Source organism: Pseudorca crassidens, chromosome 19 (assembly GCF_039906515.1).
Source record: "Pseudorca crassidens isolate mPseCra1 chromosome 19, mPseCra1.hap1, whole genome shotgun sequence".
Taxonomy (NCBI): Eukaryota; Metazoa; Chordata; class Mammalia; order Artiodactyla; family Delphinidae; genus Pseudorca; species Pseudorca crassidens.
In genome coordinates, this window is record NC_090314.1 from 4,087,613 (window position 1) to 4,099,658 (window position 12,046).

Genomic DNA, 12,046 nt, shown 5'->3' on the forward strand with positions numbered 1-12,046 from the left:
TGTGGTCACAAACAGCTTTAAAAATTTTAAACTAAATGTATATACATTTTTTGAGTATAGTGAAAACCACATAACATAAAATTTGCCATCTTATTAACCATTTTTAAGCATTCAGTTCAGTAGTGTTACATTGATAAGTACGTTCACATTGTTGTGTAACAGATCTCCAGAACATTTTCATCTTGCAAAACTGAAACTCTGTATCCACTGAACAACAGCTCCCCACCCGCTTCCTGCCCCTGGAAACCACAGTTCTACTTTGTTCTGACAATTCCAGGAACTTCATCTATGTGGAATCATACATATTTGTCTTTTTGTGACTGGTTTATTTCATTGAGCATAATGTCCTCAAGGTTTGTCCATGTTGGAACAAGTGTCAGGATTTCCTTCTTTTTTGAGGCTGAAGGACATTCCAGTGTATGGATGGACCACAGTTTGTGTATCCACTCATCCAACAGTGGACACTTGGGTTGCTTCCACCTTTTGGTTCTTGTGAATAATACTGCAATGAACATGGGTGTACAAATATCTATTTGAAGTCCTGCTTTCAACCCTATTGGCTAAACACCCAGGAGTGGGATTGCTGGATCATACGATAGTTCTATTTTTAGTTTTTTTTAGGAACCTCCACACTGTTTTCCATAGTGGCGGCACCGTTTCACATTCCCACCAACAGAGCACGAGGCTTCCAGTTTCTCCACATCCTCGCCAACAACTGTCATTTTATTTTTTTGATAGTAGCCCTCCTAGGGGGTGTGAGGTGGTATCTCACCGTGGTTTTGATTGGCATTTCCCCGATGGTTAGTGATGCTGAACGTCTTGGCATGTGCCTGTTGGCCAGAGTTACTGTTTCATGGGTACAGAGCTTTGCTTCCACAAGATGAAAAAGTTCTGGAGATGGATGGTCACCATATCAAGAGTGTACTTAATGTCACTGAAGTTTTCACTTAAAAATGGTAACTTTTACGGTATGCGTATTTTACCACACTAAAGAGGGGGAACGTGAGGTCTGTACTCAGAACACTTCAGACACCAAACGTGTGGGCTTTTTCCTCACACCGACCAGCTCTGACAACCCTGTTGCCCTACAGTTCAGTTCTGACCTAGCTGCCCCGAGTTAGCGCCAGACCTACAGGACCTGCAAGGTTCGGGCCCCCCCATTCCGTGTGATGAGCCTGGGGTTCCTGTAACACCCCCTTAGGTCCAGCAATTGCTAGAAGGACTCACAGAACTCAGGGCGGCACTTTACTTACTGTTCCCGGTTAATTATAAAGGACACAACTGGGGCTTCCCTGGTGGCACAGTGGTTAAGAATCCACCTGCCAACGCAGGGGACACGGGTTCAAGCCCTGGTCCGGGAAGATCCCACATGCCGCGGAGCAACTAAGCCCGTGCGCCACAACTACTGAGCCCGTGCTCTAGAGCCCACGAGCCACAACTACTGAGCCCGTGAGCCACAACTACTGAAGCCCGTGCGCCTAGAACCCGTGCTCCTCAACAAGAGAAGCCACCACAATGAGAAGCCCGTGCACCACAGCAAAGAGTAGCCCCCGCTAGCCGGAACTAGAGAAAGCCCGCGCGCAACAACGAAGACCCAACGCAGCCAAAAATAAATAAATAAAATAAACTTTAAAAATAAAGGATGCAACTCAGGACAAATGAAGAGATGCATGGGCAGGGTATGGGGAAGGGGCTTGGAGCTTCCACGCTCCCCCCCAGGCGCCACCCTCCCAGCACCTTGATGTGTCCGCCAGGCAGGACGGTCCCCAAGCCTCGCTGCTCAGGTTACTATGAGGCCTGACCGGTGAGATCGGCTGCCACGACTGACTGGGTCTCCAGCTCTCCAGTCAGGCCACCAGCCCCCATCCCGAAGCGCTCGAGGGGCCACCAAGTGTCACCCCCTTAACACACACTAGGTTCGGTGGGAAGGGCTCATCGTGAGTAACAAAAGCTGCTCAAGGGATTTGGGAGCTGTGTCAGGAATGGGACAAAGCCCCGATACCCTTCTACCATACTCTTGGGGTCCACAGAATTGAACACTTTACTGGGGGGACTGAACGGCACGCATATTACATCTCAATAAAACTGTGATAGAAAATAAAAACCAGAACTTTGTTTTTCCACTTGTATCAGGCAGCCGTTAATGCTAGATCAATATTGTTTTCAAATATTAACTCTGAACACTAATAATGTTCCAAAAGGTTAACTGACGTTACTAACAAAACATGAAAATGGTTAATAATCACCTCTTAAAAGAGTATTTTACCATGAATAAATGAGTTAATTATCTACACACCTATTTGAGTTTTTAACGACGGTCTTATTTGGTTCAGGGAAGGAACTGAAAACCACAGAACTAGTCTTACAGCTGAAAGGGGCTTCCTGGACTGATCTGGAGGGTCCCTTCTGCCTCATACTCCCTGCTCTGTGACCCAAAGGGCCTGGTCTCCCACAGCTTGCGGGAGAGCAGCCCACGCCAGGGACAGAGCTGTGGACGGGCAGGATGTCAGGCTGCACCACTTTCCAGGGGAGCAAAGACAGGACGGGATCTGAGTCACTGCAAGTCTCCCACAGAGGCAGCTGGGAGCTGTGGCAGGAGCCACGTGGCAACAGGGCCCATCAGACTGGAGCAGCCTCCTTCACGTATTCCCCAATTCCTTATCTGAAAAGGGGTGAGCATGCTTACTTTGTGGTCGGGCTGTGGATACCTAAAAATGAGGGTGTGTGACCATGCTTCGCGCTGCTAAAATGCGAGAAAATGAGGCTCGGGGGTGAAGAAAGTCAGCGAGTGCTCAGGGAGCGGCAACGCGGCCCCGGCTGCTGTCCCGCCCCACCCCCACTTTCCCCTCCATCCCCCCCCCCCACACACACACACTCCCATCTGCCCGCACACCCCATTCTGTTCTGGGCTAGGGATTCGGTTTTGGCCTGGGATCCAAGCCATGGTCGACTTGACCCTCCAGAGAGCGGATGCCCCTCACTCATGTCGCCATGGGAACAGGGCTGGGGTGGGGGGTACTGCTGTGGCCACGGCGCCCTCAGCCCCAGCAGGAAGCAGCAAGGCTTCTGTACCACACCTCTCTGCAGAGGCACCGAAGCATTTTCTACAAGGTCAGCTGGAAATGCCAGAACCCCCGGGGCAGCCTGGGGTTTGGAGTGTGTGTGGTTTTCCAACATCAACGGCCAATTCTCGGACACCAACTAGGTGTCCAGTGATTCCACTCGGTTCTGACACTGACCACCCAGAGTCAGCACGGACCCACGGGCTGAGGGCTCAGGCCCACAAGTCTACCCCCAACTTCAGACGTCAGGAGAAAGTCCCCGGTCACCAGGCCACCCGCACTGCTGCCCAAGGTGGCTACAAATTCTGGGGTGCTCACAACCCCCTCAGGTTCAATAATTCACTGGAACAACTCGGGACTCAGGAAAGTGCTTTACTTATGATCACTGGTCTATCATGAAGGACTCACCTTGGGAACAGCTTAATGAAGGAGACGCGTGGGACAAGGTAAGGGAGGTGTGTGACCCACAACCACTGCCCTCTGGCTGCCCCACCCTGCCCCTCCCATGGGGTTGGGCATCGGGGGCCAAAAGTGCTGACCCTCTAATCAGTGTAGCATGGCATCTCCACTCCAAGGTGACCCTCCCTTTTCCGTGTCCTTTGGGACACAAGTGTACAAATTTGCAAAAACCTCGTGTTAATTCTGGAATCACCATCTTTGCCTCACCATGACTGTAATAAAAACCAGAAATGAATACGACTTCTTGTGGTTCTCAGGGTGAAGGAGTTGACGGAAATCACTCGGTAGGTAAACCCAGCACTTAAAATGCTGAAACGCTTTCTAGGATGAGAGGTTATTTTCACTTCGGGGTCCCCTTCCTGCTACGGAGGCGATTCCCCACACAACCTTCCACTAAGCACTGACATTCCTCGGGAGGTTCAGCTACGGCCGGCAGCTGCTCCTTCGGGACTGGCTGGTATTCCAGAAAGGCCCCAGGGGGACGGTCCAATGGACCCTGACTATCCTGCCCTGACAGCATCGGTGCTGCCACCCTCTGGGAATTGTAAGAGAGGAAACAGAAGGCCCCGCTGTTGAGAACCTGGCTGTCTTCTGAAATTTCCCCAGTTTTAGACTCCATCCTGATTCACTGCCTCGGAGGCAGGCCTGGATGACACTCACGTACCTTTGGCCCGGGTACCCCTCGGAGTACTTGTTGTTTAGGCAAGAACCCAGGGCCTCCAGAACAGCCCGGCTGGCAAAGTTCTCGGAGGCGATCAGCTCCAGGCCGACCCTCTGCCGGTTACTCTCCTTCTTAATGATGTTGTAAACCTGACGAGAAGAAAACAGGCACTGAACACTGGGACGTTTCAGTTGAACGTTTCGCTCTGATCAAAGCTATAACCCAGTAAAGAGAAGAGACGCTATTACACACTCATACTTTGCCCTCAGAAGCCGAGCATAACCGGACTAAGGTGATTCCCACAGCACCTAAGGAACAGAGGAAATCTTCCTCAAAGCTTTTAGCACCTGGGAAGGAATTAACAGAAAATGAATTAAGGAAAACAAAACGATGGAAGAGAAGATGATCCTTAAAACACATATCCCACAGAATTTTAAATTCTATACCATCTTCTTCTTTTCATCCCTACAGTTCACCAAGTTTTCCCCTCCTGAACCTTGCTCCCCTTCCTTAAAATAAAAGATGTTTAGATAAATCCAGAGAGACAGAAAATAGACCAGTGGTTGCCTCGGGCTGGGAATTTGGGGGGTGGATGGGGTGACTGCTAATGGGTTTGAGGTTTCTTTTTGGAGGGATTAAAATGTTCTAAAAGTGATCGTGAGTACTCTAAGAACCACTGAGTTGTGTACTTTAAATGGGCGACTTGTATGGGAAGTGCATTCACTCCTCTCACGCATAAAGCTGTTATAAAAATACGTAAATAAAAGATGCTTCTAGAAATACTCCTCTGGGGCTGCCCTGGTGGCGCAGTGGTTGGGAGTCCGCCTGCCGATGCAGGGGACACGGGTTCGTGCCCCGGTCCGGGAAGATCCCACATGCCGCGGAGCGGCTGGGCCCGTGAGCCATGGCCGCTGAGCCTGCGCGTCCGGAGCCTGTGCTCCGCAACGGGACAGGCCACGACAGTGAGAGGCCCGCGTACCGCAAAAAACAAATAAATAAGAAATACTCCTCTGAATGTAAGGAAAAATGTAAGGTCAAATCTCAATGACCGACCGGTCCCCCTTTCCTCGGGAGCAGCCAGCACAGTGCTCTGCACTTCGCAGAAACTCAAATATCTAAATTTACCCTCAAAGGACTTATAGCCACTTTGCAGCCACTGCCTATAAATCCGCCCTCTTACCTGAACCACAAGGCTGTCCCGAGCACGGTTTATTTCTAGTGAGAACTAGAGGTCTGAACAAGGGCCTCCAACATCAGAACACCCGATAGGACCTGCAGCCTCACCTCCACGTCGCTATCTTTCAGGGGCTGCGCCAGCATCTTCTCATGCGAGGACCACAAGTTGGCATCCGCGGGGGCTCCGTTGACGGGAGTCGCCATCGTGCTGGTTCAGAGTCGCCTAAAAATGGGAAAACTTCCAACATTAAACTCAGTCACAGCTTGGGGCTTCCCCGGTGGCGCAGTGGTTAAGAATCCACCTGCCAATGCAGGGAACACGGGTTCGAGCCCTGGTCCGGGAAGATCCCACATGCCGCGGAGCAACTAAGCCCGTGCACCACAAGTACTGAGCCCGCGCGCCACAACTACTGAAGCCTGCGCGCCTAGAGCCCGTGCTCCGCAACGAGAAGCCACTGCAATGAGAAGCCCGTGCACGGCAACAAAGAGTAGCCCCTGCTCGCCGCAACTAGAGAAAGCTTGTACGCAGCAACGAAGACCCAATGCAGCCAAAAATAAATAATTAAAAAACCCTCAGTCACAGCTCAGTACCACCTGTCAGTTCCTGAGTCGCCAAAGTACTGACACACGTGTTAGCCTTGCCCCCAGAACCACCTGGAGACCTCGAGGACTCTGCTGCAGAACCACCACGAGGGCTCCCTGCTGGTTCATCAGGAGACCCACCCTCCTTGCCTCGAGGCCAAACCAGCCTCACGGAGCCAGACATCCCCTCTTCACAGCTGAACTTATCCTAGTTGTGGCTTAGCTCTAAGCCAGCTTCCTTGAAGGCAAGGACTGAGGGTTACTTTTTAAAAAATCTCCCACAGTACCAGGCACAGCCATACAGGAGTAATATTTGCCAAGTGAGCAAGTGAATTGCTGGCTTATTATTCCTTCCATTTTTCAAGTACTGAAAATGAGACTCAGGAAAGTATCTTAGCCAAGGGCTGCAGAGCCCGCTGGCCACGGAGGACAGACTCAAACCCCAGCTCACACTCCACACACCCAGAGTCCCGCCGCCGGGACTGCAGGTAAAGCGCGCGCTGGCTGGAACCCAGGCCTCCCGTAAGGAATACGGTCAGAGGCACACGCCTGGATTCGGCATCACTGCAGTACAGCCAGCTGGACAGGCGTGTGTCTTAACATACGTTCCCACAAAGAACGAGCATGTGAGCTCAGTGGTATTTCTGCTCAAGTGAGAGCTTAAATATTTACAGGAACTGCCCTCCTTTAATCAGTAGTTGGCAGCTTTTCAGTGCTCTCCATGAATTAGGTAAGTTTTCATTTCAAATTCTTTCCCTCAACAATTACTTGATGGAGGCCTGCAGCAGCCATGGCATTGGCATTGGGAACACAGTGGGAACCAAACGGGCCGAACCTTCGCGGCGCTTACCGGGGGAGGCGAGCAGGAAACAGAGCAAGCGCACTAAATGCAGGTGGATAACTGAGCCACAAGGACTAGAGCTGGGGCGGGCTCAGTCTGGACAGTGGCTGTTGGAGGAGAGGACACCAGACGGAGCACTGGGTGTGTATACATAATATACATAATATATATAATATATATATAGGTCTCTGCTCCTAACCCCCCCGCGATTCCCTGGGTGATGGGAGTATCTTTTGTCCTGATGAGGTGACTCCAGGCGGGCTCCTGGATGGGCACTGGCCACCAGAAAGACCAGCTTGGAAGCTTGGAATTTGCAGCACCCGCACGGATGGCCCCAACTCCTCCAGAGAGGGGAGGGAGCTGGAAATGGGGTTAATGATCCATCAGGCCTCCAGGAAGAAGCCCCCATAACATCCCAGTAGCACAGGGTTCGGGGAGCGAACCAGGTGGGTGAACATTCCACACCGAGTGGGTGATGCACCCCAACTCCACGAAGACCCTCCCCAGCCCTGCCCCGTGCCCCTCTCTCTCCATCTGGCTGCTCATCTGTGTCTTTTATCACATCCTTTAATAAACCGGCGAACGTAAGTGTCTCTCTGAGTTCTGTGAGCTGCTCTAGCAAACGCTCCAGTCCAGGGGGGCCCTGAGAGCCTCGGATTTGTAGGCAAGCCCGACAGAAGCTGTGGGTCACCTGGGGACCCAGTACTCGCAACGGCACCTGAAGTGGGCCGGGGGAGGCTGTCTGCTGGGACAGAACACTTGACCTGTGTGGTCTGTGCTAACTCTGGTTAGTGTCAGAACTGAGTTCAATTTTAAGACACCAGCTGGTGTGGCAGGAGTGCTGGGTAAGGAACTGTCTGGTGTCAGAAGTGCTGTGACTGGTAGTGGGGAGAGTAAAGGGGAGACACAGCAGAAAGAGCACAGTTTTTCCTACACAAGTACAGACAGTATAATTTGCTAGACAAATACACCCAGTAAATAAATAGGCTAATAGTTCCCCAGTCACAGGGGTCCTCCTCCATCTCTGGGAGAGCTACTGAAAAGACACCATCAGTAAACTTTAACCAGGAAATCCCTAACTGGGACTTTTGAAGCAGCCGTTATTTTACCACGAGCACAGCGTGATTAGAAATACGGCCACTCCCACAAACCCAACAGTGAGTGCTGGGACTTAAATGCCACGAATGCTTCAGCAGCAGAGGCAGCACAGGCCACCGTGCCAGGGCCTCGTCCACATTGTGCCAGAAGTGGAGAGACGTGGGTGCTCTGGGCGTCCTGCCCACGGCTCCTCCTAACTCAAGCCCGGATTCCCACGTGCCCTCAGCAGGCGGCAAACCCACAGAGAAAGCACAAGAGACAGAACAGGCCCTCTGGCCCTAGAATCTCAGAGAAGAGCCTCTTTCAGATGCCGACTACTCAGGGTGAGAGAGGGCTCAAAGGTGGCGCGCAGCACAGAGCGCGCATTCCTCAACCAAGTAACTGGGGTCCGTTTGGAGCCCCTCTCCCCGCCCTCCCCCCAGGACAGCCAGATCTACAACCGTCCCCGAGAGGCGCTCAGACCAGCTCTGCTCAGGAGAAACTGCTCCCTGCTCTCCAGCTGTGGTCTCGCTCGCCTCACTCAGTGTCACCACCTGTGGCCCTCTGCCCTCTCTGCAATCCCTTCTCTTACCCAAGTTGCAAACTCGGAGTCCCAGTTCCTTCTCGACCTTGGGGAGGGCTCTCTGTGTGGCCGGCGCCCCCTCCTAGGCGGGCAGTGCCCCCCTGCTCTCACTGAAACCCCGTGGGGGAGTTTTCCACCGTGTATCCTGTTCCCACTCAGGTCAAGTCATCCCCCAAATGGAGTGCTCAGTCCACACCCAACTTGAGTTCTAATTAAGCTTTTTTTTTAAACCACGAAGAAGCCTGAATTCTTTATTCAAACAATAACTTCAAGGTTTTTTGACTTGTTTCAATTAAATCAATAATATCTATTACAGATATAATCTATTATATCCTGGAGCATTCTAAACTACAGTAAGAAAAGCAAAGATCCTGAATGTGACGGTTAGTTCATGTGCCAGCCTGTCAGGGCTGAGGGACACCCAGATAGCTGGCAAACAAGTGAGACAAAGATCCTGAGACTGTGCTTTTTTAGATCAGAGGGAAGATCATTTTTAACTGATACTATATTTAGGGAAGACATACTTACCATCTATTCTTCGAGTCTGGAGGTTGGCTGGAAAACAGTACACCTTAAACTTCTCTCATCTTTTTGAACTGTGATGTAAGTGCACAGTTCAGTGGCATTAAATACACTCACACTGTCGTGCAGCCATCCCCACCATCGTCTCCAGGACGCTTCCATCTTCCCAAACAGAAACTCTGTCCCCATTAAACATACTCTGTTCCCTTCTCCTCCAGCCTGGGGTTAAAAACTATTCTAGGGCTTCCCTGGCGGCGCAGTGGTTGAGAGTCCGCCTGCCGATGCAGGGGACATGGGTTCGTGCCCCGGTCCAGGAAGATCCCACATGCCGCGGAGCGGCTGGGCCCGTGAGCCATGGCCGCTGAGCCTGCGCGTCCGGAGCCTGTGCTCCGCAACGGGAGAGGCCACAACGGTGAGAGGCCCGTGTACCGCAAAAAAAAAAAAAAAAACCACACCAAAAAAACTATTCTAGTTTCTATCTCTATGAATTTGACTATTTCAGGTATGTCATGTAAATGAAATCACAGAATATTTCTCCTTTGTGTTTGGCTTATTTCACATAGCATAATGTCATCAAAGTTCACGCATGTTGGAGCATGTGTCAGAATTTCCTTCCTTTTAAAGGCTGGGTAATAGTCCATTGTATGGATAGACTATGTTTTGTTTATCCATCCATCCATTGCTGATACCTGGGCTGCTCCCACCTCTTGGCTATCGTGAGTAACACTGCTATGAACACAGGTGTACAAATATCAAGTCCCTGATTTCAACCCTTTTGGGTATAGGCCCAGAAGTGAGATTGCTGGATCATATAGTAATTCTATGTTTAATTCAAAATAAGCTTTTGGTATTTAGGAGCTTTACTTCACTATCATTAGCCTACAATGGATTCATTCATTCCTTCAACAAATATTTATTGAGTGACTGCTATATCCCAGGCACTGAGCTAGGCGCTAAGAATACTAGGGTCAGCAAGACAGAGGCCCTGCTCTTATGAAAAGCAGGCTCTAAAAAAGTAAACAAGAAATACGCGGGATAACTTCAGGGGGTGATGACTGTTATGAGGGCAATAAACGGGTGGTGGGCTTCTGCAGACCGGCCGTGGCAGGTGCCTGAGCTAAGATCTGAACAGCGGAAAGGAGCCAAGCTTATGAGATGGGGGGAAGAGCCATCACCAAGAGCAAAGGCCCTACGATGGGAAGAGGTTTCACTTGCTGAGGGGCAGAAATCAGGACCAAAACAGAGACACAGGAGATGAGATCTGAGGGCCCAAAGGCCAGAGCTGGGATGGGAGAACAGATTCTCACCTTGACAGTACATAGCTGACAAGTTATTTCCCAGTGCACCTGTTTGAGAAATGTCTGAAACTAACAACTAGAGAAACCCAATTGGAGAAGATCCAGGTTCCTTATGGAAGAGCAGGTGGACATCTCACGGGCTGGACCCCTCCCATTCTCCACTTCCCAACGGTGAAGACCACACCCCCACACCCCCACACCCCACACCCAGGGGAGCTGTGCTGAACTCACTGCAGAGGCAGCCTGTGGGGTTCAAGCCCCGCCCCCACTTCCTAATGTGCAGCCCCAGGTGCTGACACCTGTTTGTCGGTCCCCTCATATATGACTCAGGGACGACAGTTCTGAGTTAATTGGGAGTTAAATGAGGTACCAGACACAGAGCACTCAGACAGGGCCAGGCAGAGTAACTACTCAAAAATCAGCAGCTACTATTGTTATGAAAGACACCTGGGGATCTTAGAGCCATGTTACTACCACTCAGTAACCCCAGCTGAGCACCCCAGGAAAACACATCTCACTGCAGCGGTTACTATGTTACACTGTTGGTGCTTCCACTGGAGAAATGTCACTCACCTCTGGCATGATCCTCACCTCAACCCCAGGGATAAACAGTCCAAGTACGTGAATTTACTTGCCAAGGTTACCAGCCTCTCCATGCCCCCAGATCTTCCCTGGGCCTTTGTCACACAAGTGGTACCAGCCAGGAGTCTCCTGAGGGAACTACCATCTGTCCGTGTTCCCTACTTTATAAAGGAGGAAACAGACTCAGAAGCTAAGTGGCTTATAATAGTGAGAGTCAGAATCAACTCTTTTCCGTGACACTGCACTAAATAAAAGCACAATCGCCCACGTCCACTGCATGTTCCTTCAAGTAAAAAAATTATGAGTCCATAAGAACCCGAACTGGTGTTTCCAGTCCGCCAACTCTGCCCGACTGAAGCGCATGTTTGTGCCAGCCTAAGCTGACCAAGGGTCGCTTAACTTCCTGGACCTCGACGTGCAGGGCCCCGGGCCAAGAACCCCACAGGGCAGCGCTTGTCTCCTAGGCTGGGATGAGGCATGGGGAAGACAGGCGCAGGCCCGCCCTGCAGGGCGACAGCACGTGCAGCGGCACCGCGCGGGCTACGCCACTGTTCAGGCTGCAGGGCGGCTCTCAGGCCCGCCGCCCTCTCCGAGCCTCCCCTTCCCTGCCTGCGAAATGGGCTACAGAACAGCACTCTGCTGCAGCCCCGCCGTGAGGATACTGTGGCGAGGTGACGCGCTGCACTGAAACCTAAACTGCTCCACGAGCAACGCGGCCGCCAGCACGGGCAGCGAGCCTTCGCAGCTGCGGCCGAGGCCACCGCTCCCCCCCCACCCCCCAGCACGGGTCTCGACCCGGGGCCGCGCGCGCGCACTGCCGCCGGGTCCCTCACCCCAGGCACCAGCAAGGCGCTCCGCACTCACCCGACCCCGCTTCTCGGAGCCACGGTTAAGTGCAGCCCGGGACACCGTGCCACTCGGTGCGGCCGGCTACACCGAAGTCCGGATCCGCAATCCCGCGCCCCCCGCCACGTGATCCGCGCGTTAGGCAGGCACCAGAACCTGGCGCGCAACGCCCCGGCCCGGCCCCGCCCCAGGAGCGCCCAATCAGAGCGCGCATCCCGGCGAGCCCCGCCCCAGAGGCGTCCAGTCAGAGCGCGAAACTGGGCGAGCCCCGCCCCCGGAGGCGCCCGCGCTATTGGCTGCAGCGGGCTGGGCCCCGCCCAGCACGGTGGCGAGGTGCCCCTGCTCACCTGGGCCAGG

General features: G+C 52.4%; 1 protein-coding gene across 8 annotated transcripts in view; it reads right to left on the reverse strand.

The window, feature by feature from the left end:
- Positions 1-12,046, reverse strand: part of SHMT1 (serine hydroxymethyltransferase 1) — a 60,467-nt gene that overhangs the window by 9,745 nt on the left and 38,676 nt on the right. For 5 of the 8 annotated variants that reach the window (XM_067716628.1, XM_067716632.1, XM_067716630.1 and 2 more), the window contains 2 exons: positions 5,467-5,581; positions 4,186-4,331 (listed from right to left, as the gene is read on the reverse strand). In XM_067716628.1, the coding sequence (XP_067572729.1) occupies positions 4,186-4,331; positions 5,467-5,562 (242 nt within the window). In that variant the 5' untranslated portion in view covers positions 5,563-5,581. Of the gene's footprint in view, positions 1-4,185; positions 4,332-5,466; positions 5,582-10,834; positions 10,856-11,707; positions 11,866-12,046 lie in introns of those variants that run through there. The other 3 variants (XM_067716626.1, XM_067716634.1, XM_067716633.1) reach the window with 2 other exon arrangements.